Source organism: Vipera berus, assembly GCF_964194415.1.
Source record: "Vipera berus genome assembly, chromosome: W".
Lineage (NCBI taxonomy): Eukaryota > Metazoa > Chordata > Lepidosauria > Squamata > Viperidae > Vipera > Vipera berus.
In genome coordinates, this window is record NC_138210.1 from 55,484,815 (window position 1) to 55,512,564 (window position 27,750).

The window sequence follows — 27,750 nt, forward strand, 5'->3', positions numbered from 1 at the left end:
CCTAACCCACTGAGCCACCGCGTCCCATATGCTGAAGCTAAGGAAGCTTTAAAAAAAGCGTCTCAACTCGGGACCCCTTGGAACTTGAGGGACCCCCACCGGGCGCGTCCGCTCACCCTCCGCCTTCTTAGCCTCCGGAGCTCCGGCTTTCCTCGTGGGCGGGAGTCCGCGGAGAGCCTTCGTCACACGCCAGGAGAGCGCCGCTTGCGAAAGCAGAAAGCGGGGGGGGGGGGGCGCGCCTTGGTGTAATCCCCCAAAGCCGCCACTAGGGGCTCCCGAGTCTTTTTTTCCCCCGGCCCAGTCTCCGCCCTTTCCCCTCGCACGTGGTTGCCGATGGCCGCTTGCAGAAGCTGGGCTGGCGAGAGGAGACGCGCGTCCTTTGCAGGGCGAAACGCGGCCAGGGCCGGCGGGAAGGGAGCAGATCGGCGTGGGGAACGGCCATCCCCGAGAGGTACCGGGACAAGGGGAGGGCGGGGCCAAGTAAGACAGGCAGGGGAGGAAGGGCCACCCCTAGAAAAGGGGGGAGGCTTGAAGGAAGGGGGGGGTTGAAAGAGAATGAAGGGAATAGAGAGATGCCCCCCCCAGGAGAAAAGGGGTTCATCGTGGGCTGTAGAAAAGCGAGAAAGAAGGCAGGGAAATTGGGGCCGCCCCGAGCTAAATCCGTCAATTACTTGGAAACCTGTAGCTGGTTGTAACCTATATCTGGCCTTTAGGGAAATGCCAGTCCCGCTTCTCAAAAAGGCAAATCGCCATTCCTCTGTCACACTGCCTTTAGCTTCTCCAGAAAAAAATCATGTAGTCCTCAATTACTTCCTGAAAGCCTCTGCCACCCCACCTGCCCCCCGACCCCCATGCCTGGCTTTAAATGGGTGTCGGCCTTCCCAACGTTCAGAGCGATTATTATCTATTTGTAAACATCACAACAGCCCTGCACTGTAGATCAGTACCGTAATAATAACACGTCGCCTGGGGCAGGAGTAGGCAACCTCGGCTCTTTTGTGACTCGTGGACTTCAACTCCCAGGATTCCTGAGCCAGCCATGCTGAGGGGAAAGGGAGAGGTTTCCAAGCTGAGCCGTGCTGGCTCAGGAATTCTGGGAGTTGAAGTCCATGAGTCATAAAAGAGCTGAGGTTGCCTACCCCTGGCCTAGGCCGCTTTATGACTCGTGGACTTCAACTCCCAGAATTCCTGAGCCAGCCATGCTGAGGTGAAAGGGAGAGGTTTCCAAGCTGAGCCATGCTGGCTCAGGAATTCTGGGAGTTGAAGTCCACGAGTCATAAACGAGCCGAGGTTGCCTACCCCTGGCCTAGGCCACTTTATGACTCGTGGACTTCAACTCCCAGAATTCCTGAGCCAGCCATGCTGAGGGGAAAGGGAGAGGTTTCCAAGCTGAGCCATGCTGGCTCAGGAATTCTGGGAGTTGAAGTCCTACAACATTTGCGGGGCATCAGTACAGGGAGCTTCTGTACAAATGGAAGAAGCTGACCTAAGCTGGGAGCTGCCTAGGCCAGGGGTAGGCAACCTTGGCTCTTTTATGACTCGTGGACTTCAACTCCCAGAATTCCTGAGCCAGCCATGCTGAGGGGAAAGGGAGAGGTTTCCAAGCTGAGCCATGCTGGCTCAGGGATTCTGGGAATTGAAGTCCACGAATCATAAAAGAGCCAAGGTTGCCTACCCCTGGCCTGGGGGAGACGAGGGTAGCAAGGAGAGAAAGGCCTGAGGCCCATCTAGTTATTTCGTAGCAGGTTGGCTCAGAGCTGTGGACTTTTCTGATTTGTGGCTTTTGACTCCTAGAGCTTCAGGAGAGAAAGATTTCTGGAGACTTTTGGAAAAGGGGAGCAAGAACTCGGGAGTCCTTGGTGCTCTCCGAGCTTGCTTGTTTTCTTGCAGACGTTTCATTACCAAACTAGGTAACATCATCAGTGTCAGTATGGAGTGGGGTTAGCTGTCAGTTTATATTCTATAGAACAGAATTATGTTCTATAGAATTAGAATATAAACTGACAGCAAGCTGCACCGGTGAAGTTATCTAGTTTAGGTAACAAAATGTCTGCAAGAAAACAAGCAAGCACAGAGAGCAACAAGGACCCCCTCATGTCAACTCTGAGCTACAAATATTCTCCTTTATTAGGAGCGAGAACTGCGTAGGATGAGTTATTGCTTTTGTTTATTTTTATTTTTTTTCATTAAACAGCCTGCCCTCTTCCGTATGTGGTTCTTCTATTTCCTTATTTCAGCCTTGAAACAACAGTCTTGTAAGGTAGATTAAGCTGAGAGGGAGGGGCATGCCCAAAGTACAGGTAGTCCTGAACTTACAACAGTTCATTTAGTGACCAAAGTTACAACAGCACTGAAAAAAGTGACTTACGACCGTTTTTCAAACTTACAACCGTTGCAGCATGCCCTTGGTCACGTGATCTAAATTCAGACACTAACTCATGCTTATGATTAGTTGGCAGTGTCCTGGGGTTGTGTGATCACCTTTTGACAAGCAGAGTCGATGGGGGAAGCCAGATTCACTTCGCAATGGTATTACTAACTTAGCAACGGCAGTCCTTCACTTAACAACTGTGGCAAGGAAGGTCGTAAGATGGGGCAAAATTCATTTAATAAATTTCTCACTTGGCAACAGAAATGTGGGGCTCAGTTGTGGTCGTAAGTTGAGGACTACCTGTAATTTTGAGATTATGCTACACCAGGTACATAAAATAGTGGCCTTGGCAGGGGTAGGCAACCTTGGCTCTTTTATGACTCATAAAAGAGCCAAGGTTGCCTACCCCTGGCCTTGGGATTCATTGTGGTGATTCTACAATAATTCCCAAATCTTAGTTCAGAGTTTACACTTATTAGGTTGGATCCACGCATGACTTAGGAACCAAAGTAGCATAATTTGTCGGTCTACATTTGGAGACAATTAATATTCCTATTATATGATGCTGTACTGGGGACAGGAACTAGTTTACACTTGACCTGATTTATCCCAGACTTTGGTCTGGTGGTTAAAGCACCAGGCTAGAAACCAAGAAATAGTGAGTTCGAGTCCTGCCCTTAGGTATGAAAGCTGGCTGGGTGACTTTGGGCCCAATCTACCTCACAGGGTTGTTATAGAGAAAAGAGGAAGAGGAAGGAGGATTAGGTATATTTGCTACCTTGAATTATTTATAAAAGAAAGGATAAATAATGAATCAATGGATAGAATAAATGAGCTGAGTTCTTCACTGGTGTTATATACATAAATAGGGTGGAGCTTGTGGGATGGCACATTTTCCAGAACGGGCTTTCTCATCGGTGTTGTGTTCTTCTTCCTATTCTCATATCTTCCAAAGTGTGACTTCTGTGTATGGACAGTATCCTGTTCTCATCCCTTTTCCCATGAAAGAAATCCTAACAATCTTTAGCGAAGTCTGCACAGCTGACATCTAGTGGGGAAAGGCTAGTTACGATTCTCTAAGCAATAGAAAATTAGAGGAGTTAAAGATGTGTAACTTCTGACTCAAAAATCCAGCCAAAAAATGGAGTTGCTACCTATTCAGAGAAGTGGTGGCTTCGTTTCCCTCTTTGGGATTATTTAATTTGGATTCCTGTATTGAGCAGGAAATTGGTCTTCCGTGATCACTTTTGTGTCATAGTTGATTAAGGGCTGAGTTTGTTCAGTGGCCATGAAGTAAGTACTAGGTGTACCATGAGATTGTTGGCAGAGTTGTCTGCAGGGGAAGGTCAAAAAAGTTAAGATGGTGCATCACACAACATACATAAGAAGAGATGGGGCTTTGATTTTATGGCTATGGTTGTGGCTTTTTTGACTCCCTAACACAGGGGTAGGCAACCTCGGCTCTTTTATGACTCAGGGACTTCAACTCCCAGAATTCCTGAGCCAGCTGGCTCAGGAATTCTGGGAGTTGAAGTCCATGAGTCATAAAAGAGCCGAGGTTGCCTACCCCTGCCCTAACACAAGGGTTCCCAATCTTGGCAGCTTTAAGATGCATAGACTTCAGCTTCCAGAATTTTCCAGCCAGCCATGCTGGCTGGGGAATTCTGGAAATTGAAGTCCATGTGTCATTTCTCTCATTTTAAAGTTGCCTAGAGCTTGGGAATCTCTGCCCTAGCTGACAGCTTGGATTGTTGTGTGGGACAAGTAGGAATGGAATTGTGTCTTCTGACTCGAGAGAGAAATTAAGGCTGGTAAATTGGCACTCTGGTGAAGAACACGTGTATTGCAATACTTGGGTGAAGGTTTCACTTATAAAGAGAACAGTGGTATTTCTGAAAAATAAGGACCGGAGCAAAGATATGGCTCATCCTGTAAAAGCGTGGTTGGGCTCCCAGTGTTGTTTTTTTCCCCCCTCCCTTCTACTTACTCTTCTTTCTGTTTGTTTCTTTATAGTTTCTTTACAGTTTTGGTGACTTGCCTCCACGTTCTCCAACCATGGCTGAAGGGGGTGCAGATGGGAACCAGCCACCGCGCGAGCATCCCCGCAATTTGCAGGGGCTGCTACAGATGGCAGTCATGGCGGGCAACGATGAACCCAATGAGATGGAACCCATGTCTGATGAGGTGTGCAGCTGGGCTCATCAAGAGAGGGAATTCAAGTCCAACCTTTAGACATAAGGGATTCCTGATTACCCAAGCAGGAACTGGGGATGTGAGCAACTGAAGCAGAGGTTCTAGATTTCTAGTAGGAAGTTGGACAAGGACAATGGACGCATGGATTCAAGTCCATCCTTAGACAGGGAAGCTTGCTGGAAGGCTTCAGGTAGTTAGCGGAATCTACATCATGTGTTTTGTGTTGTTTGTTGAAAACATAGAGAAGAGAATGTATGAGTTTCTGGAGGAAAGTCTACCTTTTAAATTTAGATCAGTGTCTCCCAACCTTAGCCGTTTTAAGACACGTGGACTTCAACTCCCAGAATTCTGGGAGTTGGAAGTCCACACGTCTTAAAACGGCTAAGGTTGAGAAGCATTTATCTAGATCAGGGATCTTCAAACTTGGCCCTTTTATGACTTGTGGACTTCAACTCCCAGAATTCCTCAGCCAGCATGCCTGGCTGAGGGATTCTGGGAGTTGAAGTCCACAAGTCATAAAAGGGCCAAGTTTGAAGACCCCTGATCTAGATGATGATGGTAATGTTGATTATCAGAGTATATTATTACAGAAAGATTAATTAAAGTATGCATATCTAACAAACCTTGCCTATGCATTAATGGCAGAATTACATTTAATAGAATTCATTGAGGGAAAGGGGAAAGCTAAACATATAAACACTTCTGATGCCCTCAGCAAGGAAATGAGATGTTATCATCCTAAATTAAGCACTGAGACTTCCTAGCAATTAGGAAAAGATGGGTTTAATCTGTTCATAGACATGGTAATTTTGGACCTGTTGGACTCTCTCTCAAATCAAGTTAGATGATAGGATTATTGTTGATTTTTTTCCTGGTTCTTATTTAGTTGTATTATAGTTTCGTTAAAGTTTATTTGGGGTTTGTTTTTGGTTTTTTTTGTAATTTACTGATTAGTTGATTGTGTTGTTATATTGCCTTTGGGATAACTGTTTATGCCACCACCATATTGCATGGTGCTCTGAGGGAAAAAATAAGTTCTAATGTGGCATTTAAGGCATCCTAAGCAGGAAAAGAGAAGATTACTTACCGATTTTCATTCCTCTCCTCTTCTTCTCTCCACTCCATCTAACGGCCAATTTCCCAGAGGAGACAGTGGTTGCAGGAAGCCATGGTTGAGGCGTTTCGTGGGCAGATGGATGAAGTAGAGCGAATGAAGGAATGTTTGCGTATTTTGGAAGTGTTGAGCCCAGGAGCAGAACGTGGAGAAAGTTCCGAGGAGACGCATTCAGACCTTGAGCGAAGGGAAAGTGCCCTCGATGTACTGGCAGAGTTGTGCGAAAACTTGGATAACGCTGCAGGTACAGAAACAACCTCATATATATGTATGTGTGTGTTTGTGTGTGTGTGTGTGTGTAGTGAGAAATGGTTGTTTGAGCATAAGAGGTCCATACTGCAGTACTATTTTCCCGATTCCAACTCAGCTATTTAAGGCAAAGGAAGGATATATCTTTCTAAAAGGTAGTTCACTTAGCACAGGGTTTCCCCAACCTTGGCAACTTTAAGACGTGTAGACTTCAACTCCCAGAATTCCCCCAGCCAGCACTTCTGGCTGAAGAATTCTAGTAGTTGCAATCTACACGTCTTCTTAAAAGTTTGGGAAAGTTTTGACTTAACCTCATGCTTGCAACCAAGCCAAGCTATCACAAGATAAGGAATTCAAAGCCAGCTGAGCTGAAGAAAATTCTTCCCCCCCCCATCCCATCCAATGGTCACTTCTCCAAGAAAAAAAACCTTCCATCAGCATCTCCCAAAGAAAATGTAACAGGAGGCTTCATTCAAAAGGGAGTAACTTTTTGAAAGCCAGCCTCTACACTGATTTTATGGCTACCGGGGGGGGGGGGGGGGCATGACTATGCCGTTAATGCAAATTGAAAAGGCCAGTTTGGGAAAGGTGTTTTTAAAGAGATGTGTTTTTAATAGTTTTGCGCGTATAAAATCAAATCAAAGACTTGCTTTTGTTTTGTTTTGTTTCTGAGAAATTGCACTTTGCAAATGGACAATCTACTGCCAGTTTGGGGCAATATAATCTGGGTGGGCTTCAAAGGACTTTGGGATGGGAAGTACACATGGGTGCTCTTCATTGACTGGCAGATATAATCCTTAATATGCAAAAATATGTTAGTGGACATCACTGGGGAATCACAAAATTATTCCTGTTACTTGAACTTCAGATTCCCAGAATTCTCAGCATGGGCATATTTACTGTGGAATTCTGGGAGTTGAAGTCCACCTATCTGGAGGTCATTCAAGTTGAGAAAGCAGTTGTATCCTTTCTCCTTGTGCTACGACAGAGTGAGTAGGGCCAGGAGAAGTTAGCAGGTATTTTGCTAGTATCACTGTTTTGGTTGGAGGGATTCATTCCTTAGGCCCAGAATTACTGTTATAAGTCATGTTGGTCTTTAAGCGGCTCAGAAAAGTGACTGACCTAATTTTACAACTCTTTTGTTTCAGTTGTTAAGTGAATCACTATGGTCATCCAGCAAATCTGAGGTTAAACAAACCCATTGTCCACAATGGCTGTTTTTTTTTGCTAGAAACTGGAAGAAAACAGCAATTTCTGGCAAAAAAAACGCAAATTTTGAACACATGAGCATCAGATGCTCCAAATGGCCATAAATGCAGTCTGGTTGCCAAGCACCAAAATGCAATCATGTAACCGTGGGGGTGGGGAGGGTGTCAGAACTTTTCATTTAGGTCCTAAGTACTTTTTTTGTGGACCGTCATAATTTTGAACTGTTGCTAAGTGATTGTAAGTCAAGGACCACCTGTCAATCTTTCAATCATCTTCCAGATTTCTGCAAACTGGAGGGCATGCGGCTCTTGGCCCACCGATACTTGGAACACGAAGAGCAGGAATTGCGCTGGCGAGCTGCCCATCTGGTGGGCACCTGTGCCCAGAATGTGCCCAAGGTCCAAGAGCAGGCCCTGGCGCTGGGCTGCATGAGGAAGCTGCTACGGCTGCTGGATCATGATCCCAGCGAGGCTGTTCGGATCAAGGCGCTCTTTGCTATTTCTTGTGAGTGGAAAACGGTGGCTGCTTTAGTCCACGAAGAGCAAAGCTGAGAGCAATACAGGAGATTTCTCCAAGTTAGCTCTACAGCAGGGAAAAACATGGCGGCGGAGACCTAAAGCAAAAAGGGTTTATAAAACTCAGCTGAAGGCCTAGGACTGGGGCGACAGCGCACGTGCCCATAGAGAGGGCTCTGCGTGCCACCTGTGGCACCCATGCCATAGGTTCACCACCATGGGCCTATACCCTACAATGAGCGTCTGTGCATTTGCAGAGCGGCAGAGGTAGAAGACCTGGCTCAATCCTATTTGATAGTTGCCTGTAGATTGGGGTAGATTGCAAGAGGGTGAGAGACAGGTATCTTGGTCTATATATCAAACGAATGACCCATTGGGATCCCCATATCAAAACAACTTACCTTATGTCCAGCCAAAACCTGAAAATAACATTTAACACAGCACAGTACTTAAACAAAATGGTTCAGTTGAGATCTGCATATGTGGGACTGATTGGGGTAGATTGCAAGGGTGACTCCAAAACATAATTTTATCCTATTTTATCTATTATCTTAAATTATTGTACTCTATTCCAATTTCATTTTAGATTGTCTTTTATTCCAATTGCATTTTAAATCATATTTTATGCCAATTCCGTTTTAAATTGTATTTTATCAAATTCCATTTTAAATTGCTTTTAACAAATTTTAGTAATGATTTGTTGCTGGAACTTTGCACTTTGATATGGCCCAAGGGCTAATCAATAAAGACTTATTATTATAAATGAGCCAGTGCCTCTCCACTTCGAGGGCACATCAGGAGTGGACACACCAAAGTTTTGGTTAATTGTATATTGTCGGCAGTTTGGCGGGTCGAATCCCGAGTGCCGTGTAACAGAGTGAGCACCTGTTACTCGTCCCAGCTTCTGCCAACCTAGCAGTTCGAAAGCACGTAAAAATGCAAGTCGAAATATAGGGACCACTACGGTGGGAAGGTAACAGCGTTCCATGCGCCTTTGGCGCCTAGTCGGCCACATGACCATGGAGACGTCCTCGGACAAGCGCTGGCTTTTCGGCTTTGAAACAGAGATGAGCACTGGCCCCTAGAGTCGGAAATGACTAGCACACATGTGCGGGGGAACCTTTACCTTTACCTTTATGGCCATTTTGGTATTTAACGAATAATTGTAAAGGTATAGATATTGAGCCTGATTCTTGAGTAATAGGATTCTTGTTCCGGGTTATACTCTCAGGGGATGAAATAAGTGGATGGGATGTGAATCTTGAGATGAACTGGGAACCGCTTGGGATCATCCACATCTTGCTCCACCGTTGTCCAGTTGACTGTTCAGTCTGCATTTGCTCATTCTCATCCTTTTTCCATATTTCCTTCTGCTCCCAGGCTTAGTAAGAGCCCAAGAAGCTGGCCTACAGCAATTCTTACGCCTTGACGGCTTCTCTGTACTCATGAGGGCCATGCAGAGTAACGTACAGAAACTGAAGGTGAAGTCGGCCTTCCTCCTCCAGAATCTTCTCATAAACCACCCAGAGCAGAAAGGTGAATGTCTTTTTTATTGGGATATGGGTGACAAAGAGCAGGGAGGGAGTAGCTGTCCTTAGCAGGAATCATGTCGATCTAACCGATCTTTAAATATTTAATCCTTCATTGCCTCTTTTGTGATCTCCTTAACCTACCTGTCTGAAAATTCGCATCTTTGGTGCTCTGTTTTGTTTTTTATGGTCATGACTGTTGGAAGTTTCTTGTTCTGATAGCCCATAGTTTCTAATCAGGATTGCTCCCAACAACAAAACCAGCCATCACCAGAAAATCAGTCCTTCGCTCTTGGTGGGACTAAAGTCTGTTTTATTTCCTTTGGAGTGTGTTACCTCTGTTTCTTCCTGGAACAGAGCAGCTTCTTGGAGGTTACAGGCAATCCCCATTTAGTGACTGCCTCATTTAGCAACCGTTCACAGTTGACGACGATGATGAACAAGTGACGACCAATCCTCCCATTTACAACCTTTGCAGTCTGTGAAGCAAAGGAAAGCTGAAGATCGTAAATGCTGTCATAGTTTCACTTAGCAACCACGTCACTTATGGCCCAAGTTACTGGCCATAGTTAAAGGAGGACTACCTTTGTGAAGACCCTCTAGAGCAGACATGTCAAACACAAGGCCCGGGGGCCAGATCCGGCCCGCGAAGTGGTTTCATGTGGCCCCCGAAGCCATCCTGGAAACAGTGAGGGAACGGTCCCCGCTGCCTTGGCCCTGGCCCAGAGACCCTCCTTCTGCCAGAGACCCCCAGATCTGTCCCACTCCTGCCCAGGCCCCCATAGGCACCCTTGATGCCAATGATGTAGAGCTGGCCATGCCCACCCAGTAGGCCATACGCACTCCAGCCGCGCCCACCCAGTAGGCCGCGCCCACCCTGGCCATACCCACCCATCCCCCCGAGGGCAACCACAATGCTGATGTGGCCCTCAATGAAATTGAATTTGACACCCCTGGTTTAGACAATATATTTAACCTGTGCTGAATTAACCCATTTTAAAGTTCACGCAATAAGATGAATACACAAAAACGATGGAGCTTGGCACAACACAGTAGACCACATAGGTACACTTTAAAAAAAACTGATCTGCTTATACGTAAGTGTGGGGAACCAGCTTCTCTTTTCTAATAGGTTTCTATTTTCCAGAAATAAAAATAATCCAGCACAAACATATTCTAGCAACATTCATTTTTTCCTGCCACGTCCCCATGACAGCATCTTTATGTCATCCTCAACGTCTTTACGTCATCCCCAACGCTTGAGGGAGACCTAAGGAGTCTTGACCAGTGTGAAAGCAGCATTTCTCTCCTGATTTTCACACCATCCAAGGGCCACTTCAAGGTGTCCAAAATCCACTGGGCTCAATGACCCATTACCAAACACGAAAGGCTGATCACTGCGGTGATTGGGGACAGAAGCACAAGAAATGGGGCAGGAATTGGCAACCAGAGAAGCACAATGCTTGCTGCCTTACTTTCCCACTCACCAAGGGAAAGCATTTTATTTATTTATTTTGCTCAGAGCTGGGAAAGACCCTCAGCCTCATATTTCAAAACTCTATTTATAAACAAGTTATTCTAGGAACAGCCAAAGATTGATCCAAACATAGTTTCCCCACCCATGTCTTTCTTTATTAACAAGCTCTGTATATGAGAGAGACAAGAGTTGAAAACTACTCAGTCATGAAATTCACGAACTCTCCGACGCTGAGCCTATACTACTCTTACCAATTGCAGTGAGGACACAAAGAAGTATCTGAATCTAATGTGTACTGTGCTTGCTGATATCAGAGCAAAGGAATAAAATATGAAGGAATATTGACAATGATGCTCATTGGTTTGGAGAAGCAGGAGGACTTCCTAATGCATCCAACAACTGCTAACAGGGCTCATTGAGGGCCGCATCAGCATTGCGGTTGCCCTCAGGGGGCCGGGTGGGTATGGCCTGGGTGGGCGTGGCCTACTGGGTGGGCGTGGCTAGAGTGCATATGGCCTACTGGGTGGGCATGGCCAGCTCTACATCGTTCACATCAAGGGTGCCTATGGGGGCCTGGGCAGGAGTGGGACAGATCTGAGGGTCTCTGGCAGAAGGAGGGTCTCTGGGCCAGGGCCAAGGTAGTGGGGGCCATTCCCTCACTGTTTCCAGGATGGCTTCACGGGCCACATGAAACCACTTCATGGGCCAGATCTGGCCCCCGGGCCTTGTGTTTGACATGTCTGGGGTAGCGGAACTGTCATACATACGTGCCAGTCGCCGAGTGCCTGAATTTTGATCACGTGAGCACGATCGACAGTTTGTGTGAAAGACGGCCATAAGTCCCCCCCTTTTTTTTAGTGCCGTTGTAACTTCAAACAATCACTGAGCAAATGGTTCTGTGCCGAGGACTACCTATAAATTGGACCGGGTTTGGCCTAGTTTGCTGTAAAGGAACCTTTACTTTCATTTGAGGAGTTACAGCTTCTGCATTTGTCCCCCTGCAGAGACTCTCTGTTCCATGGGCATGGTTCAGCAGCTGGTGGCTCTGGTCCGATCTGAACACAGTACCTTCCATGAGCACGTCCTGGGAGCCCTGTGCAGGTATCAACAGGAGTGAGGTTCAGCGAACTAGAAGTGGGATTTGGATGTGGGGAAAATGTATTTGGCAGAACCGGTGAAGGACTATCTTGTGTAAAAGAGGTAGCTCAAGGAAGAGGGCCGAAAAAAGCCACAAGGATAAAATTGCCAGAGCTGCAGTTATTAGGGTGATCGTCATCAAGGGGGAACCACTGAGATTTGCCCAAGTCCAGATATTGCTCTAATCGTTGTTTTCAAACTTGGCAACTTTTAAGGTGTGTGGACTTTCAAAACTCCCAGAATTCCACAGCCAGGTTGCTGGTTGGTGCCTTCTGGGAGTTGAGGTCCACACATTTGAAAAGTCGCCAAGTTTGAAAAACGCTGCTCTTAAATAATAAAACCTAAGTGGACTAGAGGGCTGAGAACTAAATTACTGTTTTTATTGTTTTAATAAATGTTTTTAATATATGGAATGGTAATATATTTCTTGTATTGTAAGCCACCCAGAATCATTGACTGAGACTGGGAAGCTATAGAAATAAATTTATTCCATTCATCCATTCATTCATTCATCCATTCATGCATTACGCTTTTATTATTTTTAGAAATAACTCAGCAGCTGACATATCCAACATACTTTTCCTCCTCCCCTTTTCCCCACAACAACAACAACCCTGTGAGGTGGGTTGTGTTGAGAGAGAGTGACTGGCTCAAAATCATCCAGCTGGCTCTCATTGGCCAATGAGGACTTGAATTCACAGTCTCCTGCTTCCTAACCTAGTGCCTTCATCACTAGACCCAATTGGCTCTTTATTTAAATTTATTGTAGCTGCACACGCCAGTGGACACCGGATGGCTTACAAATGCAATACATACATACATACATTTAAAAACATGCAATTGCACAATTATAAAATACTGCTTACCATTTGAGTAGGAGAAAGACTAGAATGGCTGGCAGAAGCATTGAGTGGAAACCGTTCTTTCTCCATTCTTTGAGGCCCTGATTGCGTTTGTTAATTTATTACGTGGATATTAGGCTTTTTTTATCCAAGATTAGCTCACAGGGATCTTTCATCATGTTAACATTATTTTATGAAGAACCTGCTAAATGCAACAGACAATATTGTGAATATGTAGCTTTGTCCTTGGTGTTTTCTTGGGCTCCAGATTTCATTTTAAATAAAACCCAAGATTCGGCTGGCCCAGCCCTGCTAGCTTACAAGCCTTTTGAGTCACCCCGAGATTTGACTGGCCCTGATCCTGTTAAACTTTTAAGAAGACTCTGAAGAAGTGGCTATTCCCTCCGCCATCAGGGCCCAAGATGTTTTAGGAGCTCACCCCGGAAAGTGGAATACACATTGATGAGCTCTGACTGTTTCTTATTTCAAGTTTTGTTTTTATCATTGTATGCCGCCCAGACTCCCATTTTTTGCGAGTCGGCAGGTCATATGAAGCCGTAAACAAATAAATGGCAAAATAAAATAAAAAAAGTTTGGTTATCTCCCAGCCAACAAAAAAAACATGGCTGCTTATCCATGTCTGTACCATATATGTGGTGGCTCAGTGGGTTAGGACGCTGAGCTTGTCGATCGGAAGGTCGGCAGTTTGGCGGGTCAAATCCCTAGTGCCGCATAGCAGAGTGAGCGCCTGTTACTCGTCCCAGCTTCTGCCAACCCAGCAGTTCGAAAGCACGTAAAAATGCAAGTAGAAAAATAGGGACCACTACAATGGGAAGGTAAGCGTTCTGTGCGCCTTTGGCATCTAGTCATCCCGGCCACATGACCATGGAGACGTCCTCGGACAAGCGTTGGCTCTTCGGCTTTGAAACGGAGATGAGCACCGGCCCCTAGAGTCGGAAACGACTAGCACGCATGTGCGGGGGAACCTTTACCTTTTACCTTTTACCATATATGCATATGATCAATATACACCATGATACAGTATGCTGTATTCCTTTCTCTGTTTTTCTTCTATTTCTTTTACTCTTTCCCCCCCCCCTCCTTCGTTAACTTATTAAATGAATAAAGGACACCCGGGGGGGGTTGGTTGTTCTTTTTTTTTTAACAGATTGTTAACTTCCCATTTGCCCACCTCTAAACCTTGCTTATTTCTTTCCCTCTGTTTGACTGGTATCCCACCTCAAACTTTCCAGCCTGGTAACAGATTTCCCCCAAGGTGTGCGAGAGTGCCAAGAGCCGGAATTAGCGCTGGAGGAACTGCTAAGGGAACGATGTCAGCTGCTTAAAAATCAAGAAGAATTCCAGGTAGGCCTGGGTCAAGCTATTCCTACCGTCCCCTCCACTTCTTCAGTTACCTGATGCTGTTCTTATGCTCAAGAAAGACTTTGTCTCTGCTATTTTTTTAGCATCTTGAGGTACGTTTTGATAAAGAGTGGCAAAGCAGGGTAAGGTAACGTGGGCCAGAAAGGTGATTGTTCAAGAAACGGGGAGGGGCTAGCTAGCCTGAAGAAATCTGAGAAAAAGAAATGAGGAGGAAACATAAACATCTATACCAGACTGAAAATTATGAAAACAACAGGTTCCAAGGAAGTATAATGTAGCAAAGACACTGATTTGTAGGGCGTATGTCAGGACCCACCCCAATCCACGTCTTAGGAAGATAAAAACTCTTGGAGTCAGTTCTAGTCCAAAAGGAATCTTTACTAGGACATGTTTGGTTGTGGGAATACAAGACAGGACTTAGTATTGTTTTACAAATTGAAATTTTATAAAGGGTACCCGGTTCAACCCCCCCCCCTTCCCTCAACCCCATTTGGTCAGCCCCCATCCTTCTACTTCGTGTCATCCCTTTTGTGGGGGGGAAAAAGAACTTCAAATCTTTATGGTTATTGCCTTCTTCCTCTCCAGAATTTAAAGAAGACACAAGCCAGATGCCTTCTTCTCTAACCCTCCCTTTTTTTGTTCCCCCCAGTTCAAAAGGTTCCCTTGGTCTTTGAAATAACCTAAGGCAGGCTGAATCCACATCCGCTCCTCCTTCCTCGGGAGATGGCAGAATCCATAGGGGGGGAATAATGTTTTAAACATACATTTATGAATGTGATATAAATGGATTCTGACAGTGTATATGTTTAATATTTTTAAGAAAAAAAATAGACCAAATAATAGGTGAATAGGAACCTTGGAATCTCTTTGGGATAAGGTTAGGACAGGAGCAGAACAGAATAACAGAGTTGGAAAGGATCTTGGAGGTCATCTAGTCCAGCCCCCTGCTCAGGCAGGAAAACCCTATACCATTTCAGACAAATGGCTGTCCAGTCTTTTCTTAAAAAACCTCCAGTGTTGGAGCATCCACCACTTCTGGAGGCAAGTCGTTGACTGATTAATTGTTCTAAATGTCATGAAATTTCTCCTAAGTTCTAGGTTGTTTTTCTCCTTAGTTCTAGGTTGTTTTTCTCCTTGATTACTGTCCACCCGTTGCTTCTTGTCCTGCCTTCAGGTGCTTTGGAGAATAGACAAGTGATTGTCCTCTGAATGGCTGCTTCCGGTGAGGTCACTGCAGAACAGCGGTTTCTGTGGGTTTGAGTGTTGAGAGACAAAGGGATCAGCCATCTTGCTTGCAACTGTTGCACAGCCTTTTAAAGAACACCATATGTGCAAGCCTCACTTTCTAATCACTTTTAGAAATTGGTTATTGACCATTTTAAAGTTATTAGAGATCTTTGGAACAATAGATTTGAAAAGTTATGCGTAAGAGCTTAAAAGACTTTGAAATGAAGAGTAAAAGACCTAAGAATTTGATCTAAGAAAGTTATAAATGGATTAACGATTCAGATAAATTTGGAATATTGCTAAGATTTTGGAATTGACTATAAAAAATTAGTTTCACATGGGAAACTTGACTTATTTTGGCTATTCTGGCTATTGTAAGTCATAACTTACATAAGTTACTTTAGGACAGGGGTCTTCAAACTTGGCCCTTTTATGACTTGTGGACTTCAACTCCCAGAATTCCTTAGCCAGCGTCCAGAAGTCATAAAAGGGCCAAGTTTGAAGACTTCTGCTGTAGGATTTTAGAAGCTGGACATCAGTTTAAAGGGGGCTTACAGATTCTGAACAGAAGGAAAAAAATACCAGCCTGTTACTGATGTCAGTTAATCCTGGAATTTATGAAATGACACAAAATATTATAATATCAAAAACAGTAAAGGAGAGATCTTTGAAGAACAAAGCCAGAAGTTAGTAGCTACAAAATCAACAATGTCAGTAATAATGTCTCATTCTATGGATTATGTCCAAAAGATGTCAGTGAAAAAATGACAGTTGTGGAGCAAATTTTATCTGACAAGACAGAAAAAGTACTGAAAGTGGACCTACAAATAACAGGCCAAGAAAATAATGTGGGAAAAGATGCTTTATTGGGTATACAAAAGAAACTGAGGTTTTAAAACTTAAAAGGGAAGTATAAATAATAAACCAAGAGAATGACCTGGAAAACATTTTCTTATTAAATGAACAAAAGAGGCTTAAAACCCTTGAAGGATTTTTGTGCAATGGGACAAAGAAAAAATGAAGAGAAATTAACAATATTTGATTGCATTAGAATAAGACCATTAGAAGCAAAAGGAAGAAATATAAAGTTGTCTTATTTGATCAAGACCCAGTTTGGTCTCGAGCATGGGCATTCAACCTTTTGGCTTACCTCAGCCACACTGAGTAAAGAGGAATTGTCTTGGGCCACATATAAAATGCATAATAAAGTCTATGTAAATTACATAATAAATAAAAGTTTACAATCTTGTAGGGATGTGCTAGCTGCCCAGGGCTGCATGTGGCTCATGGACCACAAGTTGAACATGCCCGATCTAGTAGTTAAGGCACCAGGCTAGAAAGCAAGAGTCCATGAGTTCAAATCCCTCCCTAGTCGTGAAAGCCATCTGGGTGTCTGGGCCAGTCACTTACAGTTACTAAACTTGTTGATATTTGTTGTGATAAAGATTGGGTGTCACTACAGTACTTCATAGGGACACAGTGGGTTAGGACGCTGAGCTTGTCGATCAGAAAGTTGCTTAGTTGCTTAGTGATGGAAATTTCCAGTCCTGATTACCTTAGGACGACCTGTATAACAAAAGTCGTTTCAGTATTCATATCTCTGGTGTTCAAGTCGGGTCTGCCTTGGGCTGACAGGCTGTTGGTTATTCTCCGCTTCCATGCAGGCTTTGATCAAAGAGGTGCTGCTTTTTTCATGATGGCCCCAGATTTGTATATTTGCTCTTACAAACTGCATTGGCCTCTCCTTTCAAAAACTCTCTGGAAGATGACAAAAGACAGAGCTGTCCTGGAGAGATCACGCCGATGAAGATTAAAAATTAATTATGTAACTAACGAGGATGATAATGTATTCTTACTGGATTAGTTGACAGCTTGCTTAGTAATTTAAGAAGCCTACTAATTAATTTAAGAACATAAACAGTGCCTGCTGGATTGGACTCTCTCCTGTCTAGTCCAGCAGTCAGTTCTCACAGTGGTCAATCAATTGCACAAAACCATCCAGGGAAAAAAATCTTTACTTTTGTCTAAAAATAACAAGTCATTCAGAAATCAAAATTGGAAGGTTTTTTTTGGGGAGGGCAGGTACTATTATTATTAGAATAGAGCTGGAGGTGACCTTAGAGGTCTTCTAGTCCAACCCCCTGTACCATTTCAGACAAGTGGCTGTTCAGTCTCTTCATAAAAACCTCCAGTGATAAAGCACCCACAGCTCTTCAAGGCAAGCCTGGTTTATTGTTCTCACTTTTAGGAAGTTTCTCCTTAATTCCAGGTTGCTTCTCTCCTTGATTAAGTTTCCTCCGTTGCTTCTTGTCTTGTCTGCTGGTGCTTTGGAAAATAAGTTGACCCCCTCCTCTTTGTCACCTCAGATATTGGAATACTGCTATCATGTCTCCCCTGGTTCTTTTTTCTGTAGACGAGTCATAACCAATTCCTGCAATCGTTCTTCATATGTTTTTGTCTCCAGGCCTTTAGTCATCTTAATTTGCACTGTTGGATGATGAATTTTTCACTAAAAATCCACTAATTCACCTCCAAGGCCAGTACGGTAACCCATAGCTAACCATCACCTGAGCAGAAAATGGTTGCCGATTCTCTGCTGTCAGCCCCACAGACTAGTTTTTGTCTTTATGCAGGAATATGACTTTTATGGACTTATGCATCACAGACTATATTAAATGTTTTATAATGCAAACAATATGGTGCTGTTAAGATAAAGGTAGTCCTCGACTTAGACCAGACATGTCAAACACAAGGCCCGGGGGCCAGATCCGGCCCGCGAAGTGGTTTCATGTGGCCCGCGAAGCCATCCTGGAAACAGTGAGGGAACGGCCCCCACTGCCTTGGCCCTGGCCCAGAGACCCTCCTTCTGCCAGAGACCCTCAGATCTGTCCCACTCCTGCCCAGGCCCCCATAGGCACCCTTGATGCGAACGATGTAGAGCTGGCCATGCCCACCGAGTAGGCCATATGCACTCTAGCCACGCCCACCCAGTAGGCCACGCCCACCCTGGCCATACCCACCCGGCCCCCTAAGGGCAACCGCGATGCTGATGCGGCCCTCAATGAAATTGAGTTTGACACCCCTGACTTAGACCATAGAACATAGAATAATAGGGTTGCAAGAAACCTTACAGCCGTGGTGGTGAACTTATGGCACACGTGCCACAGGTGGCACAGAGCCCTCTCTGTGGGCACGCACACTGTCACCCCAGTCCTAGGCCTTCAGCTGGGTTTTATAAAACCTTTTTGCTTTAGGCCTCCACCACCGTGTTCCAAAGAAAAAAACAGAAGGTTCAATCAATTTCAACTTCTTGCAGGGAAAAAAAGATCTCGCAAAGTTGGAATTGACTGATTGAACTTTTTAGTCCCACCTAGTCTGCCATTACTACCACAGCCATGCCCACCCAATGGGCCACGCCTACCCAATGGGCCACACCCACCCAATGGGCCACACCCATTAATGGGCCACGCCCACCAGGCACCCGACGATATATAAGTGGGTTTGGGGTTGCAGTTTGGGCATTCAGTCTCTAAAAGGTTTGCCATCACTGCCTTAGAGCCAAAAGCTGGACAGGGATAGCCGAAGGACCAGATGTGGCTCACGGCTGTAAAATGCCCAAGTCTGGTCAAGATCCTTCTGTATCTTGAGTCTATTTTCTATAGTGTTGCCTTTTTTTTCCCCAAGTTGGTGTCATCTGGAAATGTGATGAGTTCCCCTTCTAACCCCTCATCTAAACCTCATCTAAGTTTTTGAAGAGGTCTGGGCCTAAGACAGAACCTGCATGGTTCCCTCCATTTTGATGTAGTTCCATTGAGAGCTTCACGTTGAGTGCGATTGGTCTGCCATTGTGAAGCCATCTGGCGGTGGCATTATCTATCCCACATTATTCCGTCTTATCAAGAAGTAGGCCATGATCTACTTTGTCAAGTGCCCTACTGAAGTCTAAGTAAAACATGTCTGGATGACAAAGTTATTTGGTAGATTTGTCAGGAACAAATTTGTTTGATATTCCACTTGATGCCCAGTTTGTCTTCCAGTTGATGTCAGAGTAGTTAAAAGTCCCCCCATTACTACGGCGGTGTGCTTCCTCCACACCTCAGCTGATTAGCAAAAAGGTCACCTATTTCCTGTCCACGCTGCTAACATCGAATGTTATTGCTTGACAAGAGATGAAGAAGTAGCCATTTCATATGTTAAACTTGGGTATTGCTTTAAGAGATTGCGTTAAGGTTGGGAGGGGGGAAGAGGAGGACTGTACCTTCAAGGCCATCTGAAATTGGACGGAAGGGAAACTGATTCTTTAAATTAATTGGAGAATATGATTAATGACAACATTAGAAAGGTGGAGAATTGTGTTTTAATATATTGTGCAAAGGGACACGGTGGCTCAGTGGGTTAGGACGCTGAGCTTCTCGATCAAATGGTCAGCAGTTTGGCGGGTCGAATCCCGAGTGCCGCGTAGCAGAGTGAGCGCCTGTTACTCGTCCCAGCTTCTGCCAACCTAGCAGTTCGAAACCAGGAAAAAATGCAAGTAGAAAAATAGGGACCACTACGGTGGGAAGGTAACAGCGTTCTGTGCGCCTTTGACGTCTAGTCATGCCGGCCACATGACCACGGAGATGTCCTCGGACAAGCGCTGGCTCTTCGGCTTTGAAACGGAGATGAGCACCGGCCCCTAGAGTTGGAAACGACTAGCACGCATGTGCGGGGGAACCTTTACCTTTACCTTTTTTATATTGTGCAAGGGGTGGAGATTTCAGATCCCAGCTTCCTTCGAGCAAGTGTATGAGGCTAAATAAAGGACTTTTAAGGTAAACAATGCCTCAGAGTCACTTGAAAAGCCCATACGTCGGAAACTTGACATTTCTTCTGTTTGTTTGGGTGGTAAGTAGTATACATCTATGGCAACATCATTCCTTTTTTTTTCTTTTATATTAGCCTAACTGTATTCAAGAAGGTTTTCATTCTTGGAGTTGTTGGGGTTTTTTTGTTTTTTGTTTTTTGCATTTCTGTAGAGGTGTAGTTATTTCTTACGTATAATGCAATTCCACGTGCTCTTTTATTAGGTCGGTTTCTTTTGAACAATTTAAATCCTTCTAGCAGTACCTTCCAGTGGGTCTCAACCCACCAAGTTTCGTTGATGGCAACAGTATTGTACCTGCCTTTGTATACTAGCACAGGGCTTCCCAACTATGAGCTGTTTGCAACCAGGCTGTGGAAATGGAGAGTGAGTGCACATCTTCATCCCCACTTGCGTGAGCAGCGAACAAGTACATCCATGCGTGTTCCATTTGGGCTCGCGTGTATGCCGCTCATGCAAATGGAGCTGCACACACACACGCTTGCTGGCCACTCGTGTGGAATTATCCCCTCTCCCCCACTCCCTCCAGTCCGCAAACCTGGAAAGGTTGGGTAAATCTGTATTAGAACTTCAGGTTTGCCCTGTTTGTTCCTCATGCTTCGAGTATTAAATGTATAGATATCTGAGTCCTTTTTGACTAACACCAGGGTTAGGCAACCTTGGCTCTTTTATGACTCGTGGACTTCAACTCCCAGATTTCCTGAGCCAGCATGGCTCAGCTTGGAAACCTCTTCCTTTCCCCTCAGCATGGCTGGCTCAGGAATTCTGGGAGTTGAAGTCCACGAGTCATAAAAGAGCCAAGGTTGCCTACCCCTGGATTAACCCTTCATTTACTTCCTACGTCTCCTGTTTTATATTTCCTTATTTCTCATCACCTGATTGGTTGTCTTGAGGTTTGTGCTTGTCTTGAAGTTCATGCTTGGGATTAGATCCCAAAGACTTAGTGCCATTCGTTTAGCAACTGTTCAAAGTTACAGTCGTCCTGAAAAAAGTGATTTATGGCCATCGCAGCATTCCCCAGGGTCTCGTGATCAAAATTTGGGTGCTTGGCAACTGGCATGTATTTATTTCTATAGCTGCAGAGTCCTGGAGTCATGTGATTGCCATCTGCAGTCTTCCCAGCTGGCTTCCACCAGTGGGGAAAGCTGGATTTCATTTAATGACTGGGTGATTCGCTTGACAAGTGCTGTGGTTCGCTTAATAGCTGGCTGAGGAATTCTGGGAGCTGAAGTCCACAAGTCTTTAAAAGTTGTCAAGGTTGCAGATCCCTGCTGTATATGCCAAATGTAGGATCCCATTGTTCAGCACCCAAAAGGGTATGTGGGAGATGGTGCCTTTCCATGCAATACAAGCTGCGTTTGTGAATTTCTTTTTGTAACTGAGACAGGCAGTCTGGTACTCTGTAGATGTTTGGGACTTCAGCTATCATCAGTCCTACCCAGTATGGCCGCCGGCAAAAAAATTCTGGGAGTTGTCATCCAGAGCAACCAGAGGGCACCAGATTGCCAATCATGGTTCTAGCTGCCGTCTCTGCTTTAGCATGAATTGAGGATTGGGGAGGGGGAGGAAGAGAGCGATGTTACTTTGGTGCAAGTGGCTCTCTTGCATTTTCCTGGAACAGACAATTTCCCCACCCCTGCTGTTAGCAGCCGACAGTTTTCAACGAACATAGCAATTAGGTTGCACCGGGCTTGATAATTAAACAATTGGCATAATGGAGTAAGTGGAGGGGATGAGAAAAGCAACTTCACGGTTCTGTCTTTTAACTACCACCTTTCCTATTTCTCTTGCCAGGCCCCATAACGTTGCCAGATGGAAACATGATGGTCCCTTTCTTACGCACAAGTAGCTATGGGGCCATGTTTGCAACAGACTCAGGAAGACTGTTTTGGGTTTTTCTCTGGCCCATCCTTAGTATAAGGGAGGCAGCTGGGCACGTATCGGTCCGAGTCATCATCATCATCATCATCATCATCATCATCATAATAATAATAATAATAATAATAATTTAATTTAATTTAATTTCTATACCACCCTTCTCCCGAAGGACTCAGGGCGGTGTACAGGGCAAATACAATAAAAATACAGTATACAAAAGTTAAGAAAGAATTAAATAATGTCGCCCAATTACAATAAAAATTAATACAATTAATATTAAAATGATTAATATTAAAATACCCCATACGTATGCTTTTGAGTTACTGTGATCAGCTATGTACTAGGATGCCCACCCTGCTTATTTCTAGTACAGATGGAATCATTTATTGCATATTCAGTTCTTTCTTTCTTGGGAAGACAAAAAAAAAGTGGGGTTTGATGTAGTGGTTAAAGCACCAGATTGTTGTTGTTAGCTGCGAAGCCGTGTCTGACCCATCGCGACCCTATGGACAACGTTCCTCCAGGCCTTCTTGTCCTCTACCATCTTCTGGAGTCCATTTAAGCTCATGCCTACTGCTTCAGTGACTCCATCCAGCCGCCTCATTCTCTGTCGTCCCCTTCTTCTCTTGCCCTCCACCTTTCCCAGCATTAGGCTCTTCTCCAGTGAGTCCTTCCTTCTCATTAGGTGGCCAAAGTATTTGAGTTTTAGCTTCAGGATCTGGCCTTCTAAACAGCAGTCAGGGTTGATCTCCTCTAGGACTGACCGGTTTGATTGCCTTGCAGTCCAAGGGATTCACAGGAGTCTTCTCCAGCACCATAGTTCAAAGGCCTCAATTCTTTGGCACTCAGCCTTTTTTATGGTCCAACTTTCACTGCCATACATTGCAACTGGGAAGACCATAGCCTTGACTATACCGCACTTTTGTTGGCAGGGTGATGTCTCTGCTTTTTAGTGTGCTGTCTAGATTTGCCATGGCACCAGATTAGACACTGAGAAAGCATGAGTTCTAGTCCTGTTTTAGGCACAAAGCCATCTGGGAGACTTGGGGGCCAGTCATTATCTGTCAGTCCTGGGAAGAAGAAGGCATGAGAAACCACTTCAAACACCTTGCCAGGGAAACCAGTCCAGACAGTTGCCAGGAGTCAAAACTGACTGGAAGGCATTTAAAACAAAAACACACACAAACAAATAGACAATATTCTACACTTAGAAAACTGCTGTGTTGGCATTCAGCTGACATCTGATTCTCTGCTCATTGCTGTAGGGCAGGGGTAGGCAACCTCGGCTCTTTTATGACTCATGGACTTCAACTCCCAGAATTCCTGAGTCAGCTGACTCAGGAATTCTGGGAGTTGGGAAGTCCATGAGTTATAAAAGAGCCGAGGTTGCCTACCCCTGCTGTAGGGTGATCACTCTTCCACCCATCCAAGCTTCAAACCTCAAAGGCATTCTTAAAAACAACAAGAAGAACAACAACCCAGCCTCTTGAGGCATGTTCCATGGATCTCAGGGACCAGCTTCCTCATTCTTCCTCACCTTTGGGAAATCAGTCTGTCTCTCTGGTTCTGTTTGTTCCGTATCTTGCCCAATTTCTTTCTTCTAAATCAGGGGGTCTTCAAACTTGGCCCTTTTATGACTTGTGGACTTCAACTCCCAGAATTCCTCAGCCGGCATAAATAAACCCTAATTGATTTGTTCTTTTCCGATACCCAGGGAAAACGGTTCCCCAATATATTTGTTCTTTTGATTAGCCGGACAGTCCCTATTCTAGAAGATGTGTTTGTATGCTCATATGTGTGTGTATATATAAATACAAATTTAATGAAACGGTGTAATTGAAATAAGCCTATTTACTTTCTTAATTTACCCCTGCTTTCAATTTCCCCCCCTTTCTTTTGTTGTATCCTGTAGGTCAGTTGTTGAATCGTTAGCTGTTTTGATTCTATAGATTGTGCGGGTTAGATTGTATTGTATATAGACAATATGACATTGATAAAGCCATGGATCAGGGTTTTATGATTCGTCACTAAATTGATTCTGTTTCATTTCATTCCATTCATTGTTTGGTTTTTGGTTTTAATTTTCTCTATATCCTTTCTTTTCAATCACTACCGATGGTAATCTTGCCAGCAGGAAGTATATTGTTTATATTCATTTCAGGCAGGTGACACTGCGAGGACTTTTGACTAAAGAGCTTGGTTAAAACATTTGAGGTATAACACATATCAATCCTGTCTTACTTTCAGCATTTTAAAACAGCAGCCATAGCTTTATATTGTAATGCTTAAATACTTGATTTCTTTTTTTATGCTTACAAGTGCTAGAAGCTAGTTTGAAATGAAATGTTTTTTAAGATACAAGATACTCAAAATTGGTCTTTAATGGATGTTGAAGAGGAAAAAAAAAAGACAGCCAGTACACGTGAGGTAGATTTGATGCTACCTTTATCCTTATAGGTAGTCCTCATTTAGCAACCACAATTGGGACTGGCAACTTGGTTAAGTGAAATGGTGGTTAAGCGAAACCACGACTGTGTTTATGCTTACTTCAGCTCTCCTTTGGTCTACAGACCTGCAAAATGTGAGGCTTGGTCATAAAGATACTTTTTCATAGCCATAAATGGTTGCTGAATGAGGCAGTTGCTAAACGAGGACCGTCTGTAATGGTATGTGGGAATGGCCCTGGGAACAAGGTGACACTGCCTAGGAAACAGAGAAGTGACAATATAGCCTGCAGCTGGATAATGGGCAGGGAAAGAGAAGGGACCCGAGTTTCCCTGGGCTGTAAAACAGATGGTGGGAGAATTATACTCTCATAATTGAGGAGATTCTATTACTGTAGCTTTACGGTGAAGTAGATTTAGCTTATCTGGTCATGTTTCCCACCTGGGTGGCTGACACTACTAGTGTCATGCTTATTAGTCACGCTTCAAAGGATTGCATTCACATTTTTTTGAGTCTGAAGGTCATGGAAATACTTTGGGCAAGGGTGGATAAGGACAGTCACCTGCTCCCCTGCAGAGATTTTGGTCTACTTTCCCACACTTTCCCTAGCTAGACATTGGTCACACCAGTGGGGACTGATGGACGTTAGGGCTTTGCAGGGGGCTGGGGTTGCCTAAGGCTCCTGCAAGTCATTAACTCAGTTCATGTGGACTGCAGCCTAATTGTAAAAGCTTTTCCAGATAGTTATTTTAGATGCCTGGAACAATTTCCCCGTCGCTTTCTCCTGCAGCCTCTTCTGTGAAGGAAGAGAAAATGGGCAACGCGATCCAGGTTTTGTTCCAGTTTACACTAACTGCTGAGTTCTCTCTTTGGCATGGAATGGGTCCTCCCACCCTCAATTAATCCTGCTGGAATACAGCTCTTGGAAGAAGAAAAAGAAGAAGAAATCTTTTTCCACTCACAATTAAGGAAAGCTAATAAATTATGGAGACATATCGTTCATTCTCGTTGGACATGGAAGCTTTCCAAATAAAAATGCCTTACCTTTCTTTCCCCCCTGAAATGCACTCTGAAATGGTCCCGTCAGAGATCTGAGTCGGGACTTGCCTACAAGTAGTCCTTGATTTATGAGTGTAATTGAGAATTATAGCTCAGTTAAAGTTGCACCAGTTGTTAAAAAACAGGTCATCATGGCGTCACAGCCAGTTTTGTGACTTTTTTTTTTTGGGTGGTGGTGGTGGTCATAAAGTGAATGCCGCAGTTGTTAAGCGAATCCATTGCGACAGGCTTTTTTTTTGGGACAGAAACTGGAAGTGCCAGTTCCCAGCAAAAATTGTAAATCATGATCACGTGATTTGGGGATGCTGCAAATGGCCGTAAATGTGGGCCAATTGCCGAGGACCCAAAATGTGATCGCTGCAGGGTGGGTGGGTGGGGGGAAATCTGGATGTCAGAATTTCCCAGGTCATAGGTAGCCCTGGGAAAGTCCATCATAACTTCATTAAGCACCAGTTGTAAGTCAAGGACTGCCTGTATGAGCTGTAGTGGCCTAACGATAGATAACTACAGGAATTAACACAAAAGTCATTTATTGGGCAGAATGGTGGGGGGTGAAGCAACAGTACTGAGACGGAAGGTTTGTCAGCAAGGCAGATGTTCCTGATTGCTGTCTGCAATGCAAGTTGTCATTAGTTGAGCATTTATTAGTAGTTGTATAAAGTTGCACAAATCTCAAGCGTTTGCCTGATCACCTATTCTTTTTTTTCTTTTCTTTTAAATTTGCAAAAAAAAAAAAAAGGAAGAGCTGGATTTCTGTGAGACTTTGCTGCGTCTTTGCTTCCATAGTCAACCTGATGAAAACAACATGGACCGGTAGCTTGGCTGTTTGACACGGTGGAAGTTCACACCCATATCTGGATCTCTGCCGGTTGGCGGCCTCTGACGGAAACGCCCCCATTTGTCCTACGTCCGCTGAACCAGCGGTAAGCTGGAGTAAACAGAAGATCTCTTTGGAAACTGCAATATGCTGCTGTTAAGCTGAATGATCAGCAGGAAGACTTTCGTAAGCTGTTGCTGCATAACTTCCTTTCCATCCTCCTGCAAAACGCATCTATTACTAGTAGCTTTCCCCCATCTCAGTGTAGCTTCCCTAGCCTAAAAAAAACATCGTTTTTAAAGGATTCTTTCGATCTTCAACTTCAACTGGGAAATGAGCCCTATTTTCTATTGCGCTTTCCTTGTCTTCATAGTTGCAGTGCTGAGAAGGGAGAGGCGAGGTTGAGTACCTTTGAATGGCTTGGCCATTAAAGCTTTGGAAGAGAAGTCGGTTGGCAGTTCTTTTTCGTTAGGATAGTATTCACAAGCGTGTGCCTTCCAGATGTTCAAATTCCCATCATCCCTAAGCTATCAGTAATGGTGTATGATGCTTTATCTGAGTTCTCGCAGGTAAGAATTGTAGTCCCAACAGGTACGGAAAACAAAATCTGGCGGAAAACTCTCTTCTAGCTATAACTGAAAGGCAGGAATATTAGCACACTGCTCTTGAACACCGAAGTGCTTTCAACACCTCAGATGTTTTTTTAAAAAAAACATTCAAAATCATTTGGCAATCATTCTCTCTCTCTCTCTCTCTCTCTCTCTCTCTCACACACACACACACACACACACACACACACACGATTACTGCGTTTTTGTGCAGAACGTTGGGCAGTCTGGTGAGAGCCATATTTTAATCACTATTAGTTCAGGATGCTGCTTACAACAATGGCTAAGTCTTGGGGGATGATGGGAAGTAAAGAGAATCCACAACTTTCTTTTCCAAATAAGTAATCCAGTACATTTGTTCAGCAAAATGAGCTTTTTTTTTGCCTGTGTAGGAATGCAGGATCTGTCTGATAATTTATTTTTAAAAGTGTTTCAAATATGGGAAACTGGAAAAAAAGGTATGTCAGATTGGCAAACTTGAAAAGCAGACAGGCTGTTGCTTCAGTAGGGTTGAGGAATGGGTCAGCATACACAGAGGCACGATGAAATTCCATTTTCTTTGCAAGTCTTGGGACCCTGCCTTTTTTTTTCCAGCCTTGGAAATGGCTCTCCTGGTTAGGAATGGTGATTGCAGATCTTTGGATATATTTTTTTCATTGGCTTATGTGATGTACACTATTCAAGCAGTTTGTATCTTCTATTACCATGCCTTGCTATTGCTGTATTCTCAACTTAGTTTATTTTTTTTTAACAAGTTTCTCTTTCAGGTGATAAGTCTGTCATGTTTTTGTTTTTCCTATCAGCAGAAGCTTGCAAAACGCACGTCTCTCTCACCT

General features: G+C 44.3%; 1 protein-coding gene across 3 annotated transcripts; it reads left to right on the plus strand.

Annotated features, from left to right (window-relative positions):
* Nucleotides 1-322: 322 nt before the first annotated feature.
* LOC308676728 (hsp70-binding protein 1-like) lies at nt 323-27,750 on the plus strand. Of its 3 annotated transcripts, none has more exons than XM_081342734.1 (8): nt 323-451; nt 4,385-4,555; nt 5,709-5,922; nt 7,416-7,640; nt 9,032-9,187; nt 11,662-11,758; nt 13,890-14,001; nt 26,229-27,750. In XM_081342734.1, the coding sequence occupies exons 2-8, from the start codon at nt 4,427-4,429 to the stop codon at nt 26,304-26,306; spliced, it is 1,011 nt and encodes a 336-aa protein (XP_081198860.1). In that variant the 5' UTR covers nt 323-451; nt 4,385-4,426; the 3' UTR covers nt 26,307-27,750. The 3 variants fall into 3 exon arrangements, with proteins under 3 accessions (XP_081198860.1, XP_081198859.1, XP_081198861.1); XM_081342733.1 differs by having other exon boundaries at nt 26,233-27,750; XM_081342735.1 differs by lacking the exon at nt 323-451 and having other exon boundaries at nt 4,442-4,754; nt 26,233-27,750.